The sequence below is a fragment of the Procambarus clarkii genome, chromosome 48 (assembly GCF_040958095.1).
Source record: "Procambarus clarkii isolate CNS0578487 chromosome 48, FALCON_Pclarkii_2.0, whole genome shotgun sequence".
NCBI classification, from domain to species: domain Eukaryota; kingdom Metazoa; phylum Arthropoda; class Malacostraca; order Decapoda; family Cambaridae; genus Procambarus; species Procambarus clarkii.
Genome location: NC_091197.1, coordinates 17794953 through 17815425, shown reverse-complemented (window position 1 = coordinate 17815425; position 20473 = coordinate 17794953). Strand labels below are relative to the sequence as shown.

At 43.2% G+C, this 20473-nt stretch overlaps 2 protein-coding genes across 4 annotated transcripts in view; one reads left to right on the top strand and one right to left on the bottom strand.

The window, feature by feature from the left end:
• Nucleotides 1-5442, bottom strand: part of LOC138351117 (calphotin-like) — a 5696-nt gene extending 254 nt beyond the window's left edge. The window contains exons 1-5 of the mRNA XM_069302747.1: nt 5421-5442; nt 4715-5335; nt 3299-3853; nt 737-3132; nt 277-461 (exon numbers count right to left, since the gene is read on the bottom strand). Coding sequence (XP_069158848.1) covers nt 277-461; nt 737-3132; nt 3299-3853; nt 4715-5335; nt 5421-5442 — 3779 coding nt within the window. The remainder of the gene's footprint in view (nt 1-276; nt 462-736; nt 3133-3298; nt 3854-4714; nt 5336-5420) is intronic.
• Nucleotides 1-20473, top strand: part of LOC123752455 (uncharacterized) — a 524100-nt gene that overhangs the window by 304871 nt on the left and 198756 nt on the right. The gene's annotated exons all lie outside the window — the stretch shown is intronic.

Below are 20473 nucleotides of genomic sequence, written 5' to 3'. Positions count from 1 at the left end.
CAAGCACATCTAGGTGAGAACATCGTTATTACTATAAACACACACAAGAATTCCCTTAAATCCTTTTCACCTCTAAATAAAACGACTGAGAAATATAAAGTCGCTCCCTCGTCGGTAATTGGAGAAAATCGTCACAATTCTTCAATGAAGTCTTTAGCTGACAGCAGGAAAAAAATGCATGGAAGCAAAAAAGCAGCAGTTGTGGCAACACCAGCCGTAGGTGCCTGCAAGCTTTCAAGACGGCAACAACAGCATTTATGAGCATTAGCAGCATACATGTGTGCAACAGCAGCAGCACTTGCAGCAACAGCATCTGCAACAGTATCAACCGCACTAACATCTGCATCAGCAACAGTAGCAGCGTCTGCAACAATAACGGTAGCATCGTCTGCAACAGCAAAAGCAATATCGTCTGCATCAACAACAGAATCAGCGTCTGCAACAAACAAACGTAGCCGCGCCTGCAACATTAACACCACCTTCAACAACAACACTAGAAGGGTCTGCAGCAACACTAACATAGTCTGCAACAACAACAGTAGCAGCGTCTGCAAAAGCATCGTAGAAGCAGTAATACCTACAGCACCATCTCCAGCACCTGCAATACCTACAGCAGCAGCAACAACTACTGGAGCAGCAACATCTGCTGCAGCAGCAACATCTGCTGGAGCAGCAACATCTGCTGGAGCAGCAACATCTACTGGAGCAGCAACATCTGCTGGAGCACAACATCTACTGGAGCAGGAACATCTGCTAGAGCAGCAACATCTACTGGAGCAGCAACATCTGCTGCAGCAGCAACATCTACTGGAGCAGGAACATCTGCTAGAGCAGCAACATCTGCTGGAGCAGCAACATCTGCTGGAGCAGCAACATCTACTGGAGCAGCAACATCTACTGGAGCAGCAACATCTGCTGGAGCAGCAACATCTGCTGGAGCAGCAACATCTGCTGGAGCAGCAACATCTGCTGGAGCAGCAACATCTACTGCATCAGCAACATCTGCTGGAGCAGCAACATCTGCTAGAGCAGCAACATCTACTGCATCAGCAACATCTGCTGCACCAGCAACATCTGCTGCATCAGCAACATCTGCTGCATCAGCAACATCTGCTAGAGCAGCAACATCTGCTAGAGCAGCAACATCTACTGGAGCAGCAACATCTGCTGGAGCAGCAACATCTACTGCATCAGCAACATCTGCTGGAGCAGCAACATCTGCTGGAGCAGCAACATCTACTGCATCAGCAACATCTGCTGGAGCAGCAACATCTGCTAGAGCAGCAACATCTGCTGCATCAGCAACATCTGCTGCATCAGCAACATCTGCTGGAGCAGCAACATCTGCTGGAGCAGCAACATCTGCTGGAGCAGCAACATCTGCTGGAGCAGCAACATCTGCTGGAGCAGCAACATCTGCTGGAGCAGCAACATCTGCTGGAGCAGCAACATCTGCTGGAGCAGCAACATCTGCTGGAGCAGCAACATCTGCTGGAGCAGCAACATCTGCTGGAGCAGCAACATCTGCTGGAGCAGCAACATCTACTGCATCAGCAACATCTGCTGGAGCAGCAACATCTGCTGGAGCAGCAACATCTGCTGCATCAGCAACATCTGCTGGAGCAGCAACATCTGCTGGAGCAGCAACATCTGCTGGAGCAGCAACATCTGCTGGAGCAGCAACATCTGCTGGAGCAGCAACATCTGCTGGAGCAGCAACATCTACTGCATCAGCAACATCTGCTGGAGCAGCAACATCTGCTGGAGCAGCAACATCTACTGCATCAGCAACATCTGCTGCATCAGCAACATCTGCTGCATCAGCAACATCTGCTGCATCAGCAACATCTGCTGCATCAGCAACATCTGCTGGAGCAGCAACATCTGCTGGAGCAGCAACATCCGCTGGAGCAGCAACATCCGCTGCATCAGCAACATCCGCTGCATCAGCAACATCCGCTGGAGCAGCAACATCTGCTGGAGCAGCAACATCTGCTGGAGCAGCAACATCTGCTGCATCAGCAACATCTGCTGCATCAGCAACATCTGCTGGAGCAGCAACATCTGCTGGAGCAGCAACATCTGCTGGAGCAGCAACATCTGCTGCATCAGCAACATCTGCTGCATCAGCAACATCTGCTGCATCAGCAACATCTGCTCCATCAGCAACATCTGCTCCATCAGCAACATCTGCTCCATCAGCAACATCTGCTGCATCAGCAACATCTGCTGGAGCAGCAACATCTGCTGGAGCAGCAACATCTGCTGGAGCAGCAACATCTGCTGGAGCAGCAACATCTGCTGGAGCAGCAACATCTGCTAGAGCAGCAACATCTGCTGGAGCAGCAACATCTGCTGGAGCAGCAACATCTGCTGCATCAGCAACATCTGCTGCATCAGCAACATCTGCTGGAGCAGCAACATCTGCTGGAGCAGCAACATCTACTGCATCAGCAACATCTACTGCATCAGCAACATCTACTGCAGCAGCAACATCTACTGCAGCAGCAACATCTACTGCAGCAGCAACATCTGCTGGAGCTGCAACATCTACTGCAGCAGCAACATCTGCTGGAGCAGCAACATCTGCTGGAGCAGCAACATCTGCTGGAGCAGCAACATCTGCTGGAGCAGCAACATCTGCTGCATCAGCAACATCTACTGCATCAGCAACATCTACTGCATCAGCAGCATCTACTGCAGCAGCAGCAGCATCTCCTGGAGCAGCAACATCTGCTGGAGCAGCAACATCTGCTGGAGCAGCAACATCTGCTGGAGCAGCAACATCTGCTGGAGCAGCAACATCTGCTGCATCAGCAACATCTGCTGCATCAGCAACATCTGCTGCATCAGCAACATCTGCTGGAGCAGCAACATCTGCTGGAGCAGCAACATCTGCTGGAGCCGCAACATCTGCTGGAGCAGCAACATCTGCTGCATCAGCAACATCTGCTGCATCAGCAACATCTGCTGCATCAGCAACATCTGCTGCATCAGCAACATCTGCTGCATCAGCAACATCTGCTGCATCAGCAACATCTGCTGCATCAGCAACATCTGCTGCATCAGCAACATCTGCTGGAGCAGCAACATCTGCTGGAGCAGCAATATCTACTGCATCAGCAACATCTGCTGGAAGCAGGCAACATCTGCTGCATCATCAACATCTGCTGGAGCAGCAACATCTACTGCATCAGCAACATCTGCTGCATCAGCAACATCTGCTGGAGCAGCAACATCTGCTGGAGCAGCAACATCTACTGCATCAGCAACATCTGCTAGAGCAGCAACATCCTACTGCAATCAGCAACATCTGCTAGAGCAGCAACATCTACTGCATCAGCAACATCTACTGCATCAGCAACATCTGCTGGAGCAGCAACATCTGCTGCATCATCAACATCTGCTGGAGCAGCAACATCTACTGCATCAGCAACATCTGCTGCATCAGCAACATCTGCTGGAGCAGCAACATCTGCTGGAGCAGCAACATCTGCTGGAGCAGCAACATCTACTGCATCAGCAACATCTGCTAGAGCAGCAACATCTACTGCATCAGCAACATCTGCTAGAGCAGCAACATCTACTGCATCAGCAACATCTACTGCATCAGCAACATCTGCTGGAGCAGCAACATCTACTGCATCAGCAACATCTGCTGGAGCAGCAACATCTACTGGAGCAGCAACATCTACTGCAGCAGCAACATCTACTGGAGCAGCAACATCTACTGCATCAGCAACATCTACTGCATCAGCAACATCTGCTGCATCAGCAACATCTGCTGCATCAGCAACATCTGTTGCATCAGCAACATCTGTTGCATCAGCAACATCTACTGCACCAGCAACATCTGCTGAGCAGCAACATCTGCTGCATCAGCAACATCTACTGCATCAGCAACATCTACTGCATCAGCAACATCTGCTGGAGCAGCAACATCTACTGGAGCAGCAACATCTGCTGGAGCAGCAACATCTACTGGAGCAGCAACATCTGCTGGAGCAGCAACATCTGCTGGAGCAGCAAAATCTGCTGGAGCAGCAAAATCTGCTGGAGCAGCAACATCTACTGGAGCAGCAACATCTGCTGGAGCAGCAACATCTGCTGGAGCAGCAACATCTGCTGGAGCAGCAACATCTACTGGAGCAGCAACATCTACTGGAGCAGCAACATCTGCAGCAGGAACAACATATTCAACAGCCGCATCATCATCATTTCTCGAGTTAAAACTACGGAGAGTGAGATCAGAAGGAACTTGGAAGAAGAGATAGATAAATTAGAGTAAATAAGAAACGAAGAGTCGACATAGAGCTTGAAAGAAATAATTGCGTTGGGGAAAGAGACCTTAAGAGTAAATAAAAAGGAGGAGGAGGAGGAGGAGAAGCAGACAGGGTTGAAGAATAAGAGAAAGGCCGAAAAGAAGGAGAAAACCCGATATGAACAAGAAGAGAATCATCATCGCGGGTAATATTCTTCAAGTAGTGTTTGTGGTCGACCACACGCCTCTTCCCACCATCCTCTCCCACGGTAATGTGCACCATGGGGCCATGGGAGAACGGTGGGTGGAAGCGGTGAGACAGAGAGAGAGAGAGAGAGAGAGAGAGAGAGAGGGAGAGAGGGAGAGAGAGAGATGAGATAAGTTAGATAAATGTCAGGAGAAAGCACGAAACCAATGTGATTATATAAGATTTTGGAGGGATATAAGACAGACTAAGACCCGGGATATAGGAGAACACATTAAGACCTGGGACATAGGAGAACACATTAAGACCTAGGATATAGGAGAACACATTAAGACCTGGGATATAGGAGAACACATTAAGACCTAGGATATAGGAGAACACATTAAGACCTAGGATATAGGAGAACACATTAAGACCTGGGATATAGGAGAACACATTAAGACCTGGGATATAGGAGAACACATTAAGACCTGGGATATAGGAGAACACATTAAGACCTAGGATATAGGAGAACACATTAAGACCTAGGATATAGGAGAACACATTAAGACCTGGGATATAGGAGAACACATTAAGACCTGGGATATATGAGAACAAATTAAGACCTGGGATATAGGAGAACACATTGAGACCTGGGATATAGGAGAACACATTGAGACCTGGGATATAGGAGAACACATTAAGACCTGGGATATAGGAGAACACATTAAGACCTGGGATATAGGAGAACACATTAAGACCTAGGATATAGAACACATTAAGACCTGGGATATAGGAGAACACATTAAGACCTGGGATATAGAACACATTAAGACCTGGGATATAGGAGAACACATTAAGACCTGGGATATAGGAGAACACATTAAGACCTGGGATATAGGAGAACACATTAAGACCTGGGATATAGGAGAACACATTAAGACCTGGGATATGAGAACGAACTGAAGGACAAACGGTATGCAGAAAGCTGTACCATCGTGTATCGAACCCCGACCGTGCTAGAAGCTAGCATGTCGCTGTACCAACGTTATCTGAGTGGACAGCGGGAGACGGAGGCATGCCAAATGGAAATCGCAAACAGAACTTAAGATGACGAAGGAAGGAGGTCGACGAAGAAATAGGAACTATAAAGATGAATGGGTTACAATGAATCAAGAATCAGGAAGAAAGGTTTACAGTTAATGGGTGACACAAAAGACAGTTGTATATCCATTGTGGTATACTATAGACATTATTGTGCGGAAGGTGAATAGGACCAGAAAATACATATACACCACCTTTCATTCAGCTGGGCTCTAGGAGGCTCGAACCTGGAACCCCGCGCATGGGACGACGAAGCTCTATCGACCGAGCTATTGATCGGTGTTATTTACATCACCTTTTGCATTGTTTAGCGCGAGTCTGGGATGTTTAAAGACGGTGGTATTGTAGGCTGGGGGAATTGCAGACGAATAATATTTGCATTCCAAGGGCATTACCTCCCATTGAAATAGCATATCAGTGTTATTGTAAGCCAGTGATATTGCAAGACAGTGACATTGCAAGACAGTGATATTACAAGCCAGTGATATTGTAAGTGGCATTACGAGCGAGAAGTATGAAAACTTGCTCAAAAGAACTCTCTCTCCCTCTCCCTCTCTTTCTCTCTCTAGTTTGATTTGAAAAAGTTACCTTTACAACGAGAGGATATATAAAAGAAAAGCCAAGTTCCGATGGAGTACCGAATAAAAAATATTAACACTAGATCCATCCATTAGGGAAGAGAGGCTTAAGCTGTGTTTTTCAGGCCATCAACAAACATCAGAGTAGACCTGCATACTTGGTAATGGTCTATGGCTGAAACGTCGGGCTTTTTATCTTCTCTGGTGTGTGTGTGTGTGTGTGTGTGTGTGTGTGTGTGTGTGTGTGTGTGTGTGTGTGTGTGTGTGTGTGTGTGTGTGTATGTGTGTGTACTTACCTAGTTGTGCTTGCGGGGGTTGAGCTCTGGTTCTTTGGTCCCGTTTCTGAACTGTCAATCAACTGTTTACTAACTACTTTTTTTCCCACACCACACACACACATCCACCCCAGGAAGCAGCCCGTGACAGCTGACTAACTCCCAGGTACCTATTTACTGCTAGGTAACAGGGGCATTCAGTGTAAAAGAAACTTTGCCCATTTATTTCTGCCTAGTGCGGGAATCGAACCCGCGCCACAGAATTACGAGTCCTGCGCGCTATCCACCAGGCTACCAGGCCCCTGTGTGTGTGTGTGTGTGTGTGTGTGTGTGTGCGTGTGTGTGCGTGCGTGTGTGTGCGTGTGTGTGTGTGTGTGTGTGAGAGAAGGATGGAGGGGGAAGGGAGCCTACAGTTCATTTGGTCTAACTGAAATATTTTGCCTAATATTTAACTATTTAGATCCTGTCTGAAGGACTCCCATACCTCGCCAGTTCACTATCTCCCCCACCACCCATACACTCCCCGCCCCCTCCCCCCCCCACACACTAACCACCTGTTAGCCCTCACCACCCCTACCATACCCCATGACCCCACACCACCCCTACCATACCCCATGACCCCACACCACCCCTACCATACCCCATGACCCCACACCACCCCTACCATACCCCATGACCCCCACACCACCCATACCATACCCCATGACCCCACACCACCCTTACCATACCCCATGACCCCATGACCCCACACCATCTATTCACCCAAAATACCTGTCACAACTTCTAACATACAGAAATATATCAGTTAATGATGACTAATGTCCTGGAACAATGTTCTCCGACATATTACCTGAGCATTTGGAAATATCTTAATAACTTAAGGATCAGCATAGCAAAAGAAGATAAAATGCGGGACATGGCATATGAACGAGGAACATGGAACAAGGAAGGAGGAGGAAGAACATGGTATAAGGAAGGAGGAGGAACATGGTATAAGGAAGGAGGAGGAACATGGTATAAGGAAGGAGGAGGAACATGGTATAAGGAAGGAGGAGGAACATGGTATAAGGAAGGAGGAGGAACATGGTATAAGGAAGGAGGAGGAAGGAACAAGGCATAAGGAAGGAGGGACATGGAAGCAGGAAGATGAAATGGGAAGAGAGCAAATCCAAAGAGAAGAACAGAAGGTCAATTACTTTCCCCCATCCGTCTGAAAAGTAGTTAGTGTGTCACTGAACCTATTTTTCTCCCTCGGAGTGTTTTAACCTTAAACTCTAACCATCGATAAGACAATTTTCTTACTTGTCTCATTTAACTTTACTCCGGATGGCAACAAAAAGCGTCTCTTAATTCCACCCCAAGATAATATCTTTTTTTTTTCCCACCCGCATTAAGAATGAAATTAGTGTCGACCACGAGAGTGGTTTAAGTGTTGGAGTGAGATAAACAGTGTTAAGTGTTGGAGTGAGATAAACCTCAACAAAGGTTTGCCTGGTGCTGAGGAGGTTTGCAAGACTCCAGAAGACGTGGAGATCATTTCTCTCACAATAAGTGAGAAGAAGAAGTGAGGTAACATATATAGCACTTAAGATGGGAACGTTCGACTTGGTTTTAGTCTACGTTTTGCGGGCATTTTGGCCCCTTTTAGATCTCCTATTATCTTACAAATGAATATTATATATATATATATATATATATATATATATATATATATATATATATATATATATATATATATATATATATATATATATATATATATATATATATATATAATTATTAAATATGACCGAAAAAGTAAGATCAATAATTCTAATACGAATTTTCTCAATGTTTCTCACATTTCTCTTCACTGTTGATGGTAACTGAAAAATCAATTCTCCAAAATTCATTATTATTTCTAGTCTAAAAATAGTCCTAGACTAGAAATAAAAATGAATTTTGGAGAATTGATTTTTCAGTTACCATCAACACTGAAGAAAAATGAGAAACTGAAAAATCAATTCTCCAAAATTCATTTTTATTTCTAGTCTAGGACTATTTTTAGACTAGAAATAATAATGAATTTTGGAGAATTGATTTTTCAGTTACCATCAACAGTGAAGAGAAATGTGAGAAACATTGAGAAAATTCGTGTTAGAACTATTAATCTTACTTTTTCGGTCATATTTAATAATATATGTCTACAGGAAAGACTGCTACCAATATATATATTATATATATATATATATATATGTGTGTATATCACGAAAATAAACACGTGATTAAGAATGTGACAATGTCAGACCACGGAGGAAAAATGAAACAGGAAATTTCCTTAAGTACTTTCGTATATTAAATACATCTTCAGAAGGTCATTTTACAGATCGAGTGATGGGTATAAATAGGCAGGAAGGAGTGGTGAAGTAAGGTGAGGTACAATACTTGGACAACGCAGACGGCCCATTGGCCCATCAGATGCACCCAATTGGCCCATCCGATGTAGCCCAATGGCCCATCTGATACAGCAGACATACAAGCATAATATATAGGTAATTATAACATAAAGAAGTAAATATATACAATAAATTAGTGAGACAAATGTTTTTCAATGATTCTACTTAAATCGCCCTTTAGCTGATCTATTAGAAATGGATCTAAGTTATATAGACCACTGCTAATATTCAAATTACTTTCTTTGGTGATCTGTATCAAAGCAGATTCAATTATGTTTCTGTTATAGGTGCTTTTACAATTTGTTATTGAAGAAGCACTCTCCCAATCAATTTGGTGAGCTTTTTCTGACAAATGCACAAACAAAGCATTAGACAATTGGCCATGTCTTACAGAGTATTTATGTTGCGATATTCTACATTTTAAATCTTTAGATGTTTGCCCGACATAGAACTTATTACATTCCTTACAAGGTATTTTATAAATGACGCAATTATCACTACGAGGGCTGTTCCTTACTAATAGCTTACCAACAGTGTTTTCGTAGCAAAACATTACATCTATATTAAAAAGTTTCAAGGCCTTGACAATATTCTCAAACCCAGAGAAATATGGTAAACATAACACATTCTTTGGGCGAATTCTTTCACTGCATACATTATTATAATATTATAATAATGTATGCAGTGAAAGGATTCGGAGGGAGGGCGTGTGGTGTGAGACGCGTGCCAGTTGCCGACATTGGGGTTGCTAACAGGAAATCCCCTGCATGTGGTGCTGCTACTGCTGTGAGGCGAGCAATGTCGTGTTGTGTTGTGTTGTTGCAGCACCCAGGCACTCTGCAGCAACTTGGTCTACAATGGGGCCATCCCAGCTGGATTGCTTGTGGGCTTTTGGGGATGGTGGTTGAGGTGATTGGCCTGCACGAGAGGCCCACTCTGTGGCACAGCGTGTAAAATTGGAATCATGTACACCTGCCAGCTGATGTAAGTGGGCAGGTAGAATTTCCTTCACAAGGTCGTCGGATGCTGATAAGGAGAACAGGAAGGCTGGAACAGCGATTTGCGTTGCTGTTCGAACTCCGAGGCTCCCAAGTCTTACGGGAAGAGAGGCTTGTTTCCACTGTAGGTCATCAAGAGAGAGGTTAAGGGCTTTTTCTGAGTGCATCATGAGCATCAATATCCTCAATCCTCCCATCCATCCTCTTAAGGTCGGCGATTTTCTTATCAAGGACCTCATCGATGGCTTTCAACCCCAGGGGAGCTCCTAGGAGTGTGCTGTCTTCAGGTTTAGTTTTATGGATATTTGGCAGAAGACCCTCTATTCTCTCTACGATGCCCTGGTTGGAACATATTATTTCACATTTAGAAGGGTTCAGGGTGAGGCCTAAAACTGCACCTTGCCCATGGATTTTTCTGATGTCCTCCAGGAGGGAGTCTTGGGAACCAGCTAGGGTACCATCATCCAAGAACCAGATGTTAAGCTCGCTGGACAGGACCTCTGTGACTTGTTTGATGACTTAGCAGAAAAGGAGAGGAGCAAGGGGGTCACCCTGTTGGACGCCTTCTCGCGAGTCAATTTCATGTTCGCCAAAAAGTAGCTTAAGGTCCATACTGTAGCATGAATGTACAAAAGGGTAGAGGGAAGGGAAATGACTATGAACCGCACGGAGTACAGCATCCCTCCGCACCAAATTGAAGCCATTTTTTAAATCTAGCTTGATAAGGGCCTTTTCGTCTGTGATGTTGGCTATGAAGGCTCGAGCTGCATGGGCTGCCGCCTCACACCCTTGTGGAATGCCGAACCCGAGCTGTTTTGGCTTCAGCATGTTGGCAGCTGCATCACTAACTGTTCTTGCAGCTGCCTTTGCGACGAGACGCCGGAGAGAATTGCCCACAGCTATTGGCCTGATCCCTCCATCCTTTTTCTTTAGAGCACAGAGAGATGCTCCAAAAAAGATAGGTCTTATGGACGCTGGTATGTTGCTGGTATATATATATATATATATATATATATATATATATATATATATATATATATATATATATATATATATTAAATGAGTACCACCTCTGGCTGGAAGATGGGGTACCCATAACCTCGGAGAAAACCGCACACAACGCATTAGAGGCAACGCATGGCATAGTAGTTGTTTCCTTCTGATAGTTAGATTTTCTGTGTGTCATACAAATTCCTCTTCAGTTACTATTATGCTATCCAGTGTTGTCCTCGGCCTTCCGTCGTCTCCCTCTCTCGGCCTCCTCTCTAATTCTAGCTTCGTATCCTCGTTTGATTCGTAAACATGAAAATAATTTTGAGGCAATGATTTGAACCAGGGTTCTGCTTAAGGCAGGTGTCTAGGCCTCCCCAGAACCCTGGTTCAAATCACTTCCTTGCCACAAAATGATTTTCATCGATACAATGAAATCACAATGGCGTGATGTATTATATAAATATAATATAATGTATAAGTATATATTCATACTCTATGGAACATTCATTATGCAATATATCCAAACACTATACAGTGCACACACACAAACATACCACACATTTGATAACAGCAAATTCAGTAAAGAATTTTAAATATCCCTTTGATAACTGCGAAAGAACAGGAGGGGCTTGGGAGCTAATGCTCGACATATCTCCATCAGTTCTTTCAAACTGTTCTAAATTAGTTTATGATAATCTTCAATTACGCTAATTGATCAACTATGATTAATATGCTCTTATTCGTGTCACTAAAGCTGCAGATAAAAATTATTTATACATAAGGAAATTACTTAAACAATGTTTAAAATATATATATATTATATATATATATATATTATATATATATATATTATATATATATATATTATATATATATATATATATATATATATATATATATATATATATATTATAATATAAATATAATATAATATGCGAACAAGCCTGAACGGTCTCCAGGCATATATGCGACGGAATATAATATTATTCCACTGAATATAATATTATTCTTCTTAACAGCCCCTGTTTATATATAATATATATATATAATATATATATATATATATATATATATATATATATATATATATATATATATATATATATATATGTCGTACCTAATAGCCAGAACGCACTTCTCAGCCTACTATGCAAGGCCCGATTTGCCTAATAAGCCAAGTTTTCATGAATTAATGTTTTTTAGACTACCTAACCTACCTAACCTAACCTAACCTACCTTTATCGGCAACCTAACCCAACCTAACCTATGAAGATAGGTTAGGTTAGGTTAGGTAGGGTTGGTTAGGTTCGGTCATATATCTAAGTTAATTTTAACTACAATAAAAAAAAATTGACCTCATACATAATGAAATGGGTAGCTTTATCATTTCATAAGAAAAAAATTAGAAAAAATATATTAATTCAGGAAAACTTGGCTTATTAGGCAAATCGGGCCTTGAATAGTAGGCCAAAAAGTGAGTTCTGGCTACTAGGTACGACATATATATATATATATATATATATATATATATATATATATATATATATATATATATATATATATATATATATGTCGTACCTAGTAGCCAGAACTCACTTTTTGGCCTACTATTCAAGGCCCGATTTGCCTAATAAGCCAAGTTTTCCTGAATTAATATATTTTTTCTAATTTTTTTCTTATGAAATGATAAAGCTACCCATTTCATTATGTATGAGGTCAATTTTTTTTTATTGTAGTTAAAATTAACTTAGATATATGACCGAACCTAACCAACCCTACCTAACCTAACCTAACCTATCTTCATAGGTTAGGTTGGGTTAGGTTGCCGATAAAGGTAGGTTAGGTTAGGTTAGGTAGGTTAGGTTGTCGAAAAAACATTAATTCATGAAAACTAGGCTTATTAGGCAAATCAGGCCTTGCATAGTAGGCTGAGAAGTGAGTTCTGGCTACTAGGTACGACATATATATATATATATATATATATATATATATATATGTCGTACCTAGTAGCCAGAACTCACTTTTCAGCCTACTATTCAAGGCCCGATTTGCCTAATAAGCCAAGTTTTCCTGAATTAATATATTTACTATAATTTTTTTCTTATGAAATGATAAAGCAACCCTTTTCTCTATGTATGAGGTCAATTTTATTTTATTGGAGTTAAAATTAACGTAGATATATGACCGAACCTAACCAACCCTACCAAACCTAACCTAACCTATATTTATAGGTAAAGTTAGGTTAGGTAGCCAAAAAAAGCTAGGTTAGGTTAGGTTAGGTAGGTTAGGTAGACGAAAAAACTTTAATTCATGAAAACTTGGCTTATTAGGCAAATCGGGCCTTGAATAGTAGGCTGAGAAGTGCGTTCTGGCTATTAGGTACGACATATATATATATATATATATATTATATATAATATGTATGTCGTACCTAGTAGCCAGAACGCACTTCTCAGCCTACTATGCAAGGCCCGATTTGCCTAATAAGCCAAGTTTTCATGAATTAATGTTTTTTTCGACTACCTAACCTACCTAACCTATAAAGATAGGTTAGGTAAGGTAGGGATGGTTAGGTTCGGTCATATATCGACGTTAATTTTAACTCCAATAAAAAAAAATTGACCTCATACATACTGAAATGGGTAGCTTTATCATTTCATAAGAAAAAAATAGAGAAAATATAAAAATTCAGGAAAACTTGGCTTATTAGGCAAATCGGGCCTTGCATACTAGGCTGAGAAGTGCATTCTGGCTACTAGGTACGATATATATATATATATATATATATATATGCGAACAAGCCTGAATGGTCCCCAGGACATATGCAACTGAAAACTCACACCCCAGAAGTGACTCGAACCCATACTCCCAGAAGCAACGCATCTGGTATGTACAAGACGCCTTAATCCACTTGACCATCACGACCGGACATAATGAGGTGATAGCCGAGGCTATTTGAACCACCCCACCGCCGGCACTCGGATAGTTATCTTGGGCATAGCATTTTACCAAATCACCTCATTCTTTGGGGCAACACGTGAGGAACACAAATGCGAACAAGCCTGAATGGTCCCCAGGACATATGCAACTGAAAACTCACACCCCAGAAGTGACTCGAACCCATACTCCCAGAAGCAACGCATCTGGTATGTACAAGACGCCTTAATCCACTTGACCATCACGACCGGACATAATGAGGTGATAGCCGAGGCTATTTGAACCACCCCACCGCCGGCACTCGGATAGTTATCTTGGGCATAGCATTTTACCAAATCACCTCATTCTTTGGGGCAACACGTGAGGAACACAAATGCGAACAAGCCTGAATGGTCCCCAGGACATATGCAACTGAAAACTCACACCCCAGAAGTGACTCGAACCCATACTCCCAGAAGCAACGCATCTGGTATGTACAAGACGCCTTAATCCACTTGACCATCACGACCGGACATAATGAGGTGATAGCCGAGGCTATTTGAACCACCCCACCGCCGGCACTCGGATAGTTATCTTGGGCATAGCATTTTACCAAATCACCTCATTCTTTGGGGCAACACGTGAGGAACACAAATGCGAACAAGCCTGAATGGTATGGGAATGGAATGGGGACCATTCAGGCTTGTTCGCATTTGTGTTCCTCACGTGTTGCCCCAAAGAATGAGGTGATTTGGTAAAATGCTATGCCCAAGATAACTATCCGAGTGCCGGCGGTGGGGTGGTTCAAATAGCCTCGGCTATCACCTCATTATGTCCGGTCGTGATGGTCAAGTGGATTAAGGCGTCTTGTACATACCAGATGCGTTGCTTCTGGGAGTATGGGTTCGAGTCACTTCTGGGGTGTGAGTTTTCAGTTGCATATGTCCTGGGGACCATTCAGGCTTGTTCGCATTTGTGTTCCTCACGTGTTGCCCCAAAGAATGAGGTGATTTGGTAAAATGCTATGCCCAAGATAACTATCCGAGTGCCGGCGGTGGGGTGGTTCAAATAGCCTCGGCTATCACCTCATTATGTCCGGTCGTGATGGTCAAGTGGATTAAGGCGTCTTGTACATACCAGATGCGTTGCTTCTGGGAGTATGGGTTCGAGTCACTTCTGGGGTGTGAGTTTTCAGTTGCATATGTCCTGGGGACCATTCAGGCTTGTTCGCATTTGTGTTCCTCACGTGTTGCCCCAAAGAATGAGGTGATTTGGTAAAATGCTATGCCCAAGATAACTATCCGAGTGCCGGCGGTGGGGTGGTTCAAATAGCCTCGGCTATCACCTCATTATGTCCGGTCGTGATGGTCAAGTGGATTAAGGCGTCTTGTACATACCAGATGCGTTGCTTCTGGGAGTATGGGTTCGAGTCACTTCTGGGGTGTGAGTTTTCAGTTGCATATGTCCTGGGGACCATTCAGGCTTGTTCGCATTTGTGTTCCTCACGTGTTGCCCCAAAGAATGAGGTGATTTGGTAAAATGCTATGCCCAAGATAACTATCCGAGTGCCGGCGGTGGGGTGGTTCAAATAGCCTCGGCTATCACCTCATTATGTCCGGTCGTGATGGTCAAGTGGATTAAGGCGTCTTGTACATACCAGATGCGTTGCTTCTGGGAGTATGGGTTCGAGTCACTTCTGGGGTGTGAGTTTTCAGTTGCATATGTCCTGGGGACCATTCAGGCTTGTTCGCATTTGTGTTCCTCACGTGTTGCCCCAAAGAATGAGGTGATTTGGTAAAATGCTATGCCCAAGATAACTATCCGAGTGCCGGCGGTGGGGTGGTTCAAATAGCCTCGGCTATCACCTCATTATGTCCGGTCGTGATGGTCAAGTGGATTAAGGCGTCTTGTACATACCAGATGCGTTGCTTCTGGGAGTATGGGTTCGAGTCACTTCTGGGGTGTGAGTTTTCAGTTATATATATATATATATATATATATATATATATATATATATATATATATATATATATATATATATATATATATATATATATATATATATATATATATATATATATATGCGGAAAATCCAGAGAGAAATATGAAATGAGGTGAACGTTTCGGCTTTGTTAAAGCCTTTGTCAACACCAGACTGACTCAATTACGTCAGTCAGTCTGGTGTTGACAAAGGCTTTAACAAAGCCGAAACGTTCACCTCATTTCATATTTCTCTGTGGATTTTCCGCATAAAATGATCAATGTTTTGTGATCGTCAATTGCATATATATATATATATATCGTACCTAGTAGCCGGAACACACTTCTCGGCCTACTATGCAAGTGCCGATTTGCCTATTACGCCGAGGGATTTTCTTTATTTCCAATAAATTCTTTCTAATTAGTTTATTTCAATTATTATTATTATATTATATTAAGAACATAAATTATGGACTTATTTGTGTTAGTTTAGTTTAGGTTAAGATAGGTTAGGTTAGTTAGGTTCGGTCATATATCTACGTTAGTTTTAACTCAAATTTAAACAAATTAACTCATACATATTGAAATGGATAGCTTTATCATTTCATAAGAAAAAAATACTGAATATACAAAGTCAGGAAAACTTGGCTTATTAGGCAAATCTAACCTTGCATAGTAGGCCGAGTATGACGTTCATGCTACTAGGTACGACAATATTATTATTATTATTATTATATATATTAAACCTAGAAGGGGTAATATACACACACACACACACACTAAAAAGCCAGTTTACACCTGCGGTGAGTTACGCAGTTACTAATCCTGCTCGGCACTCGTCTGTGGAAAAGTTCTCCAGCAAGAGATGTATTTTATGAACATTCCTATATTCAGTTCTTGTCTGCTTTGTATCAGTGAAATCACAATATCCCTCCGCTTGCAGTTTCAGTTCTGCTATCATCTGCTTCCTGTTAGCTTGGTGAGTGGATTTTTCACCCTTTTTCGCATTAAAACAAAGGCAAGAAACCGGCTAAATGTTAAGGATGACATGAGATCATCTTCGGCGACGAATTTCTAAGTCGACTGTAAAGATGAGACCGCAAGAAACCCATTGTCATTAAATTTATATATAAACAACTTTTATGTGATGCATTATGTGTTTAAAACTGTTTTTCCTGGTGAGTTTTTCTCAGAATCTTTGATATTTTAATGTTCAAAACATTTTCAAATAAAACTCTTAACGTGATTGTAAATTCATTCTTTAAATGGTTTCACTTATGAAAGTATTTTGAGTAGTAGAAAGTAGGGCCGTGAGTTAGTTTGGGAACCACTGGACATAAACTATGGTCTTCCTATCACATATTGCATGCGAAAGAACTGAAGAAAATGTTCAGGAAGATAATTATGATGACTAGGAAAGGTGAACCATTGTAGCAGAGAGGAAACATCACTTTAAGAGAGATAAGCAATGTCCGAGTAACTCTCAGGAGTTGTATGCCTGGGTCACAGGGTGGTGACAGGAGAGCGACGGCACGGTAGACACAATTTCAATAGACGGACAAAAAAACTTGCTTCTCATGAAGGTGCATCAGCATACGATGTTAGAAAAGAATGAGGTAGCATGTGGAGTCCCTCAAGGTTAGGTTCTGGCCTGTTGTTTCTACCTCAATAACGGGTAAAAGCTAGAACACAAGAACGTGATTATACCAAAGCAGAAAATCTTCGAATCAGAACGGGGATCAAACAAGTGTCTTGGGCCGCACAGGAGGGGCGTCGTGACCCCCCCCCCCCCCCTGGACGTTTGGGGGGTCACCCGGGACACTAGTTCAATCCACGATCTTCTCCAAAGCTTTTCTCATGGGATAGAAGTTTGAAGACCAAACCGCACATCAGAAGATGAAGTAATGACGACGTTTCGGTCCGCCTTGGACCCTTATCAAGTTGTATGTGATAAATTATGAACCAAGTAAAAGTTTGGTTCCTAAGTTTTGTTAGGAGATAACGCAAATTTAATGACAGTAAAAGCTGAGGAGGAATGTAGAATAATGCAGAAACACGTATTCTGGTCATCTCTCTACTCCGAGCCAGTCGTTGCGTAATGGGATGCCTTAGCCCAAGGCAACGTGAAATGCACATCTTATACCTTCAACATACTGACGTCTTCACATATGGGAATCTCCAGCACAGGTATTCTCCTCTCCACCAACATGTGCCAAGGCCTTCTAATCAACCATAGGCTGGCCCTCGAGGCCTGGTGGAGGGTCAGGTCACCAACAACACCTCGCGGAGGAGGAGGAGGAGGAGGAGGAAAAGCCATTCATCTGATCACAAAACCAACTTTCAAAGATTAGTTTGTCGTGTAATGAAAGCTGGAAAGTTGGCAAGGCAGCTTGCAGAATCTTTAACAATCTACTTGAACCATGGTAGCGCAACGATCTCGCTTCTTGTAATGCTCGAAGTGGTTAGGCAACGTTTTCTCATGTCCCACCTCCTTGTCCTCTTATCCCAGCTCCGGCTCCTCATATCCCAGCTCCGGCTCCTCATATCCCAGCTCCCTGTCCTCATATCCCAGCTCCCTATCCTCATATCCCAGCTCCCTGTCCTCTTATCCCAGCTCCCTGTCCTCTTATCCCAGCTCCGGGTCCTCATATCCCAGCTCCCTATCCTCATATCCCAGCTCCGGGTCCTCATATCCCAGCTCCCTGTCCTCTTATCCCAGCTCCAGGTCCTCATATCCCAGCTCCAGGTCCTCATATCCCAGCTCCGGGTCCTCATATCCCAGCTCTGGGTCCTCATATCCCAGCTCCCTCTCCTCATATCCCAGCTCCCTGTCCACATATCCCAGCTCCCTGTCCACATATCCCAGCTCCTTGTCCTCATATCCCAGCTCCCTGTCCACAAATTTATTACATTTGTTAAGTTATCCTACACGCTTAGCGTTTTCTCCTAATAATTACCTTACTAGGTCGCCCGATGGGAATAAATAACAAGAAGAAAAATGGCATTAAGAAAATATGGTTTCAAAATAGGGAAAATCCTGGTTTTAGAACATTTCCGGAAGTGACATTGATCTAAGGACACAATTCCACATTGAAGTTGAGAAAATGTGACGCCAGAGGTGAGTAATCTCGAGGGTAATTCCCACTGGCACATAATATTACGGCCAAACTGCTGATCCCTTTTCCAGAGAGAGGGGAGAGAGAGGGGAGAGAGGGGAGAGAGAGAAGAGAGGGGAGAGAGAGAAGAGAGGGGAGAGAGAGAAGAGAGGGGAGAGAGAGAAGAGAGGGGAGAGAGAGAAGAGAGGGGAGAAAGAGAAGAGAGGGGAGAGAGAGAAGAGAGAGGATAGAGAGAGGGGAGAGAGAGGGGAGAGAGAGAGAGAGGGGGGAGAGAGAGGGGAGAGAGCGAGGAGAGAGAGGATAGAGAGAGGGGAGAGAGTGAGGAGAGAGAGGGGAGAGAGTGAGGAGAGAGAGGGGAGAGAGTGGGGAGAGAGTGGGGAGAGAGTGGGGAGAGAGAAGAGAGAGGAGAGAGAGGGGGGAGACAGAGAAGGTATATGGCAATAAATCTGGTGCAAGGCAGCGTGACATTGAGTGAGATAAATGGGTGTTTTTAAATCTCTCTTTTGGATTCTCTTTTGTTAGATTAATCTTACTCTCTTAATGCTCTCGTAAGACGCAGTTTTTACCAAAGTTCTCCTTTTTGTATTTGGCACTGTCTTTATTCTTTAGCTTCTTGTGTTTTCCGAATCAAATTCATTGAATTTCGTGTAAATTGCTAATATATATATGTAGAGATAGGTGCTTCCCACCAGATCAAGCAGGTGTTCTGGGGTTCATGGTCCCCCAAGGCATCAGTGGGTCCATAAATTGGTCCCTCTGAAGGCATCCGGTCCATAAATTGGTCCCTCTGAAGGCATCCGGTCTATAAATTGGTCCCTCTGAAGGCATCCGGTCTATAAATTGGTCCCTCTGAAGGCATCCGGTCTATAAATTGGTCCCTCTGAAGGCATCCGGTCTATAAATTGGTCCCTCTGAAGGCATCCGGTCTATAAATTGGTCCCTCTGAAGGCATCCGGTCTATAAATTGGTCCCTCTGAAGGCATCCGGTCTATAAATTGGTCCCTCTGAAGGCATCCGGTCTATAAATTGGTCCCTCTGAAGGCATCCGGTCTATAAATTGGTCCCTCTGAAGGCATCCGGTCTATAAATTGGTCCCTCAAGGCATCAGGGGGGTCCATAAAGTAAATTAAGAGTTAAACATTTTCATTTACAATATTTTTGTATTGAGCTGATTTTGTCAATATTTACCTGATGTTACATGAGTATTTTTCTAGGGATCGGGGACCATAGCTTTCACCAGATTTTCATAGGCGACTCCTGAACAACAACAAGTTACGAACCACTGACTTGGAGCATAATCCTCTATGCTGACTCTATACAGAGTACTTAAATGAATCGCCGGCCCTCCCACGCCAATGGCCAGACGGAATGAGTGAATGTGGAAGTTGCTCGGTCCGTAAGGTTAACCTCCACTGAGTTTATCCATTAACTGAATGGGTGACCGAGTGGGCACCCTCTCCCGTGGGTGGCACAACTCCCTTCTCTCGATTTGCTACAACGTTCAAAACACAAGGTGTTAACCTAATCTGAATCGTACGAACCTCATCAACCTTCCTAACCCTACTAGGGACGTGAATGATCATATCAGGACTACTGTCCCTCACCTGAGGTGTTCTGTATCTTCACTCGCTTG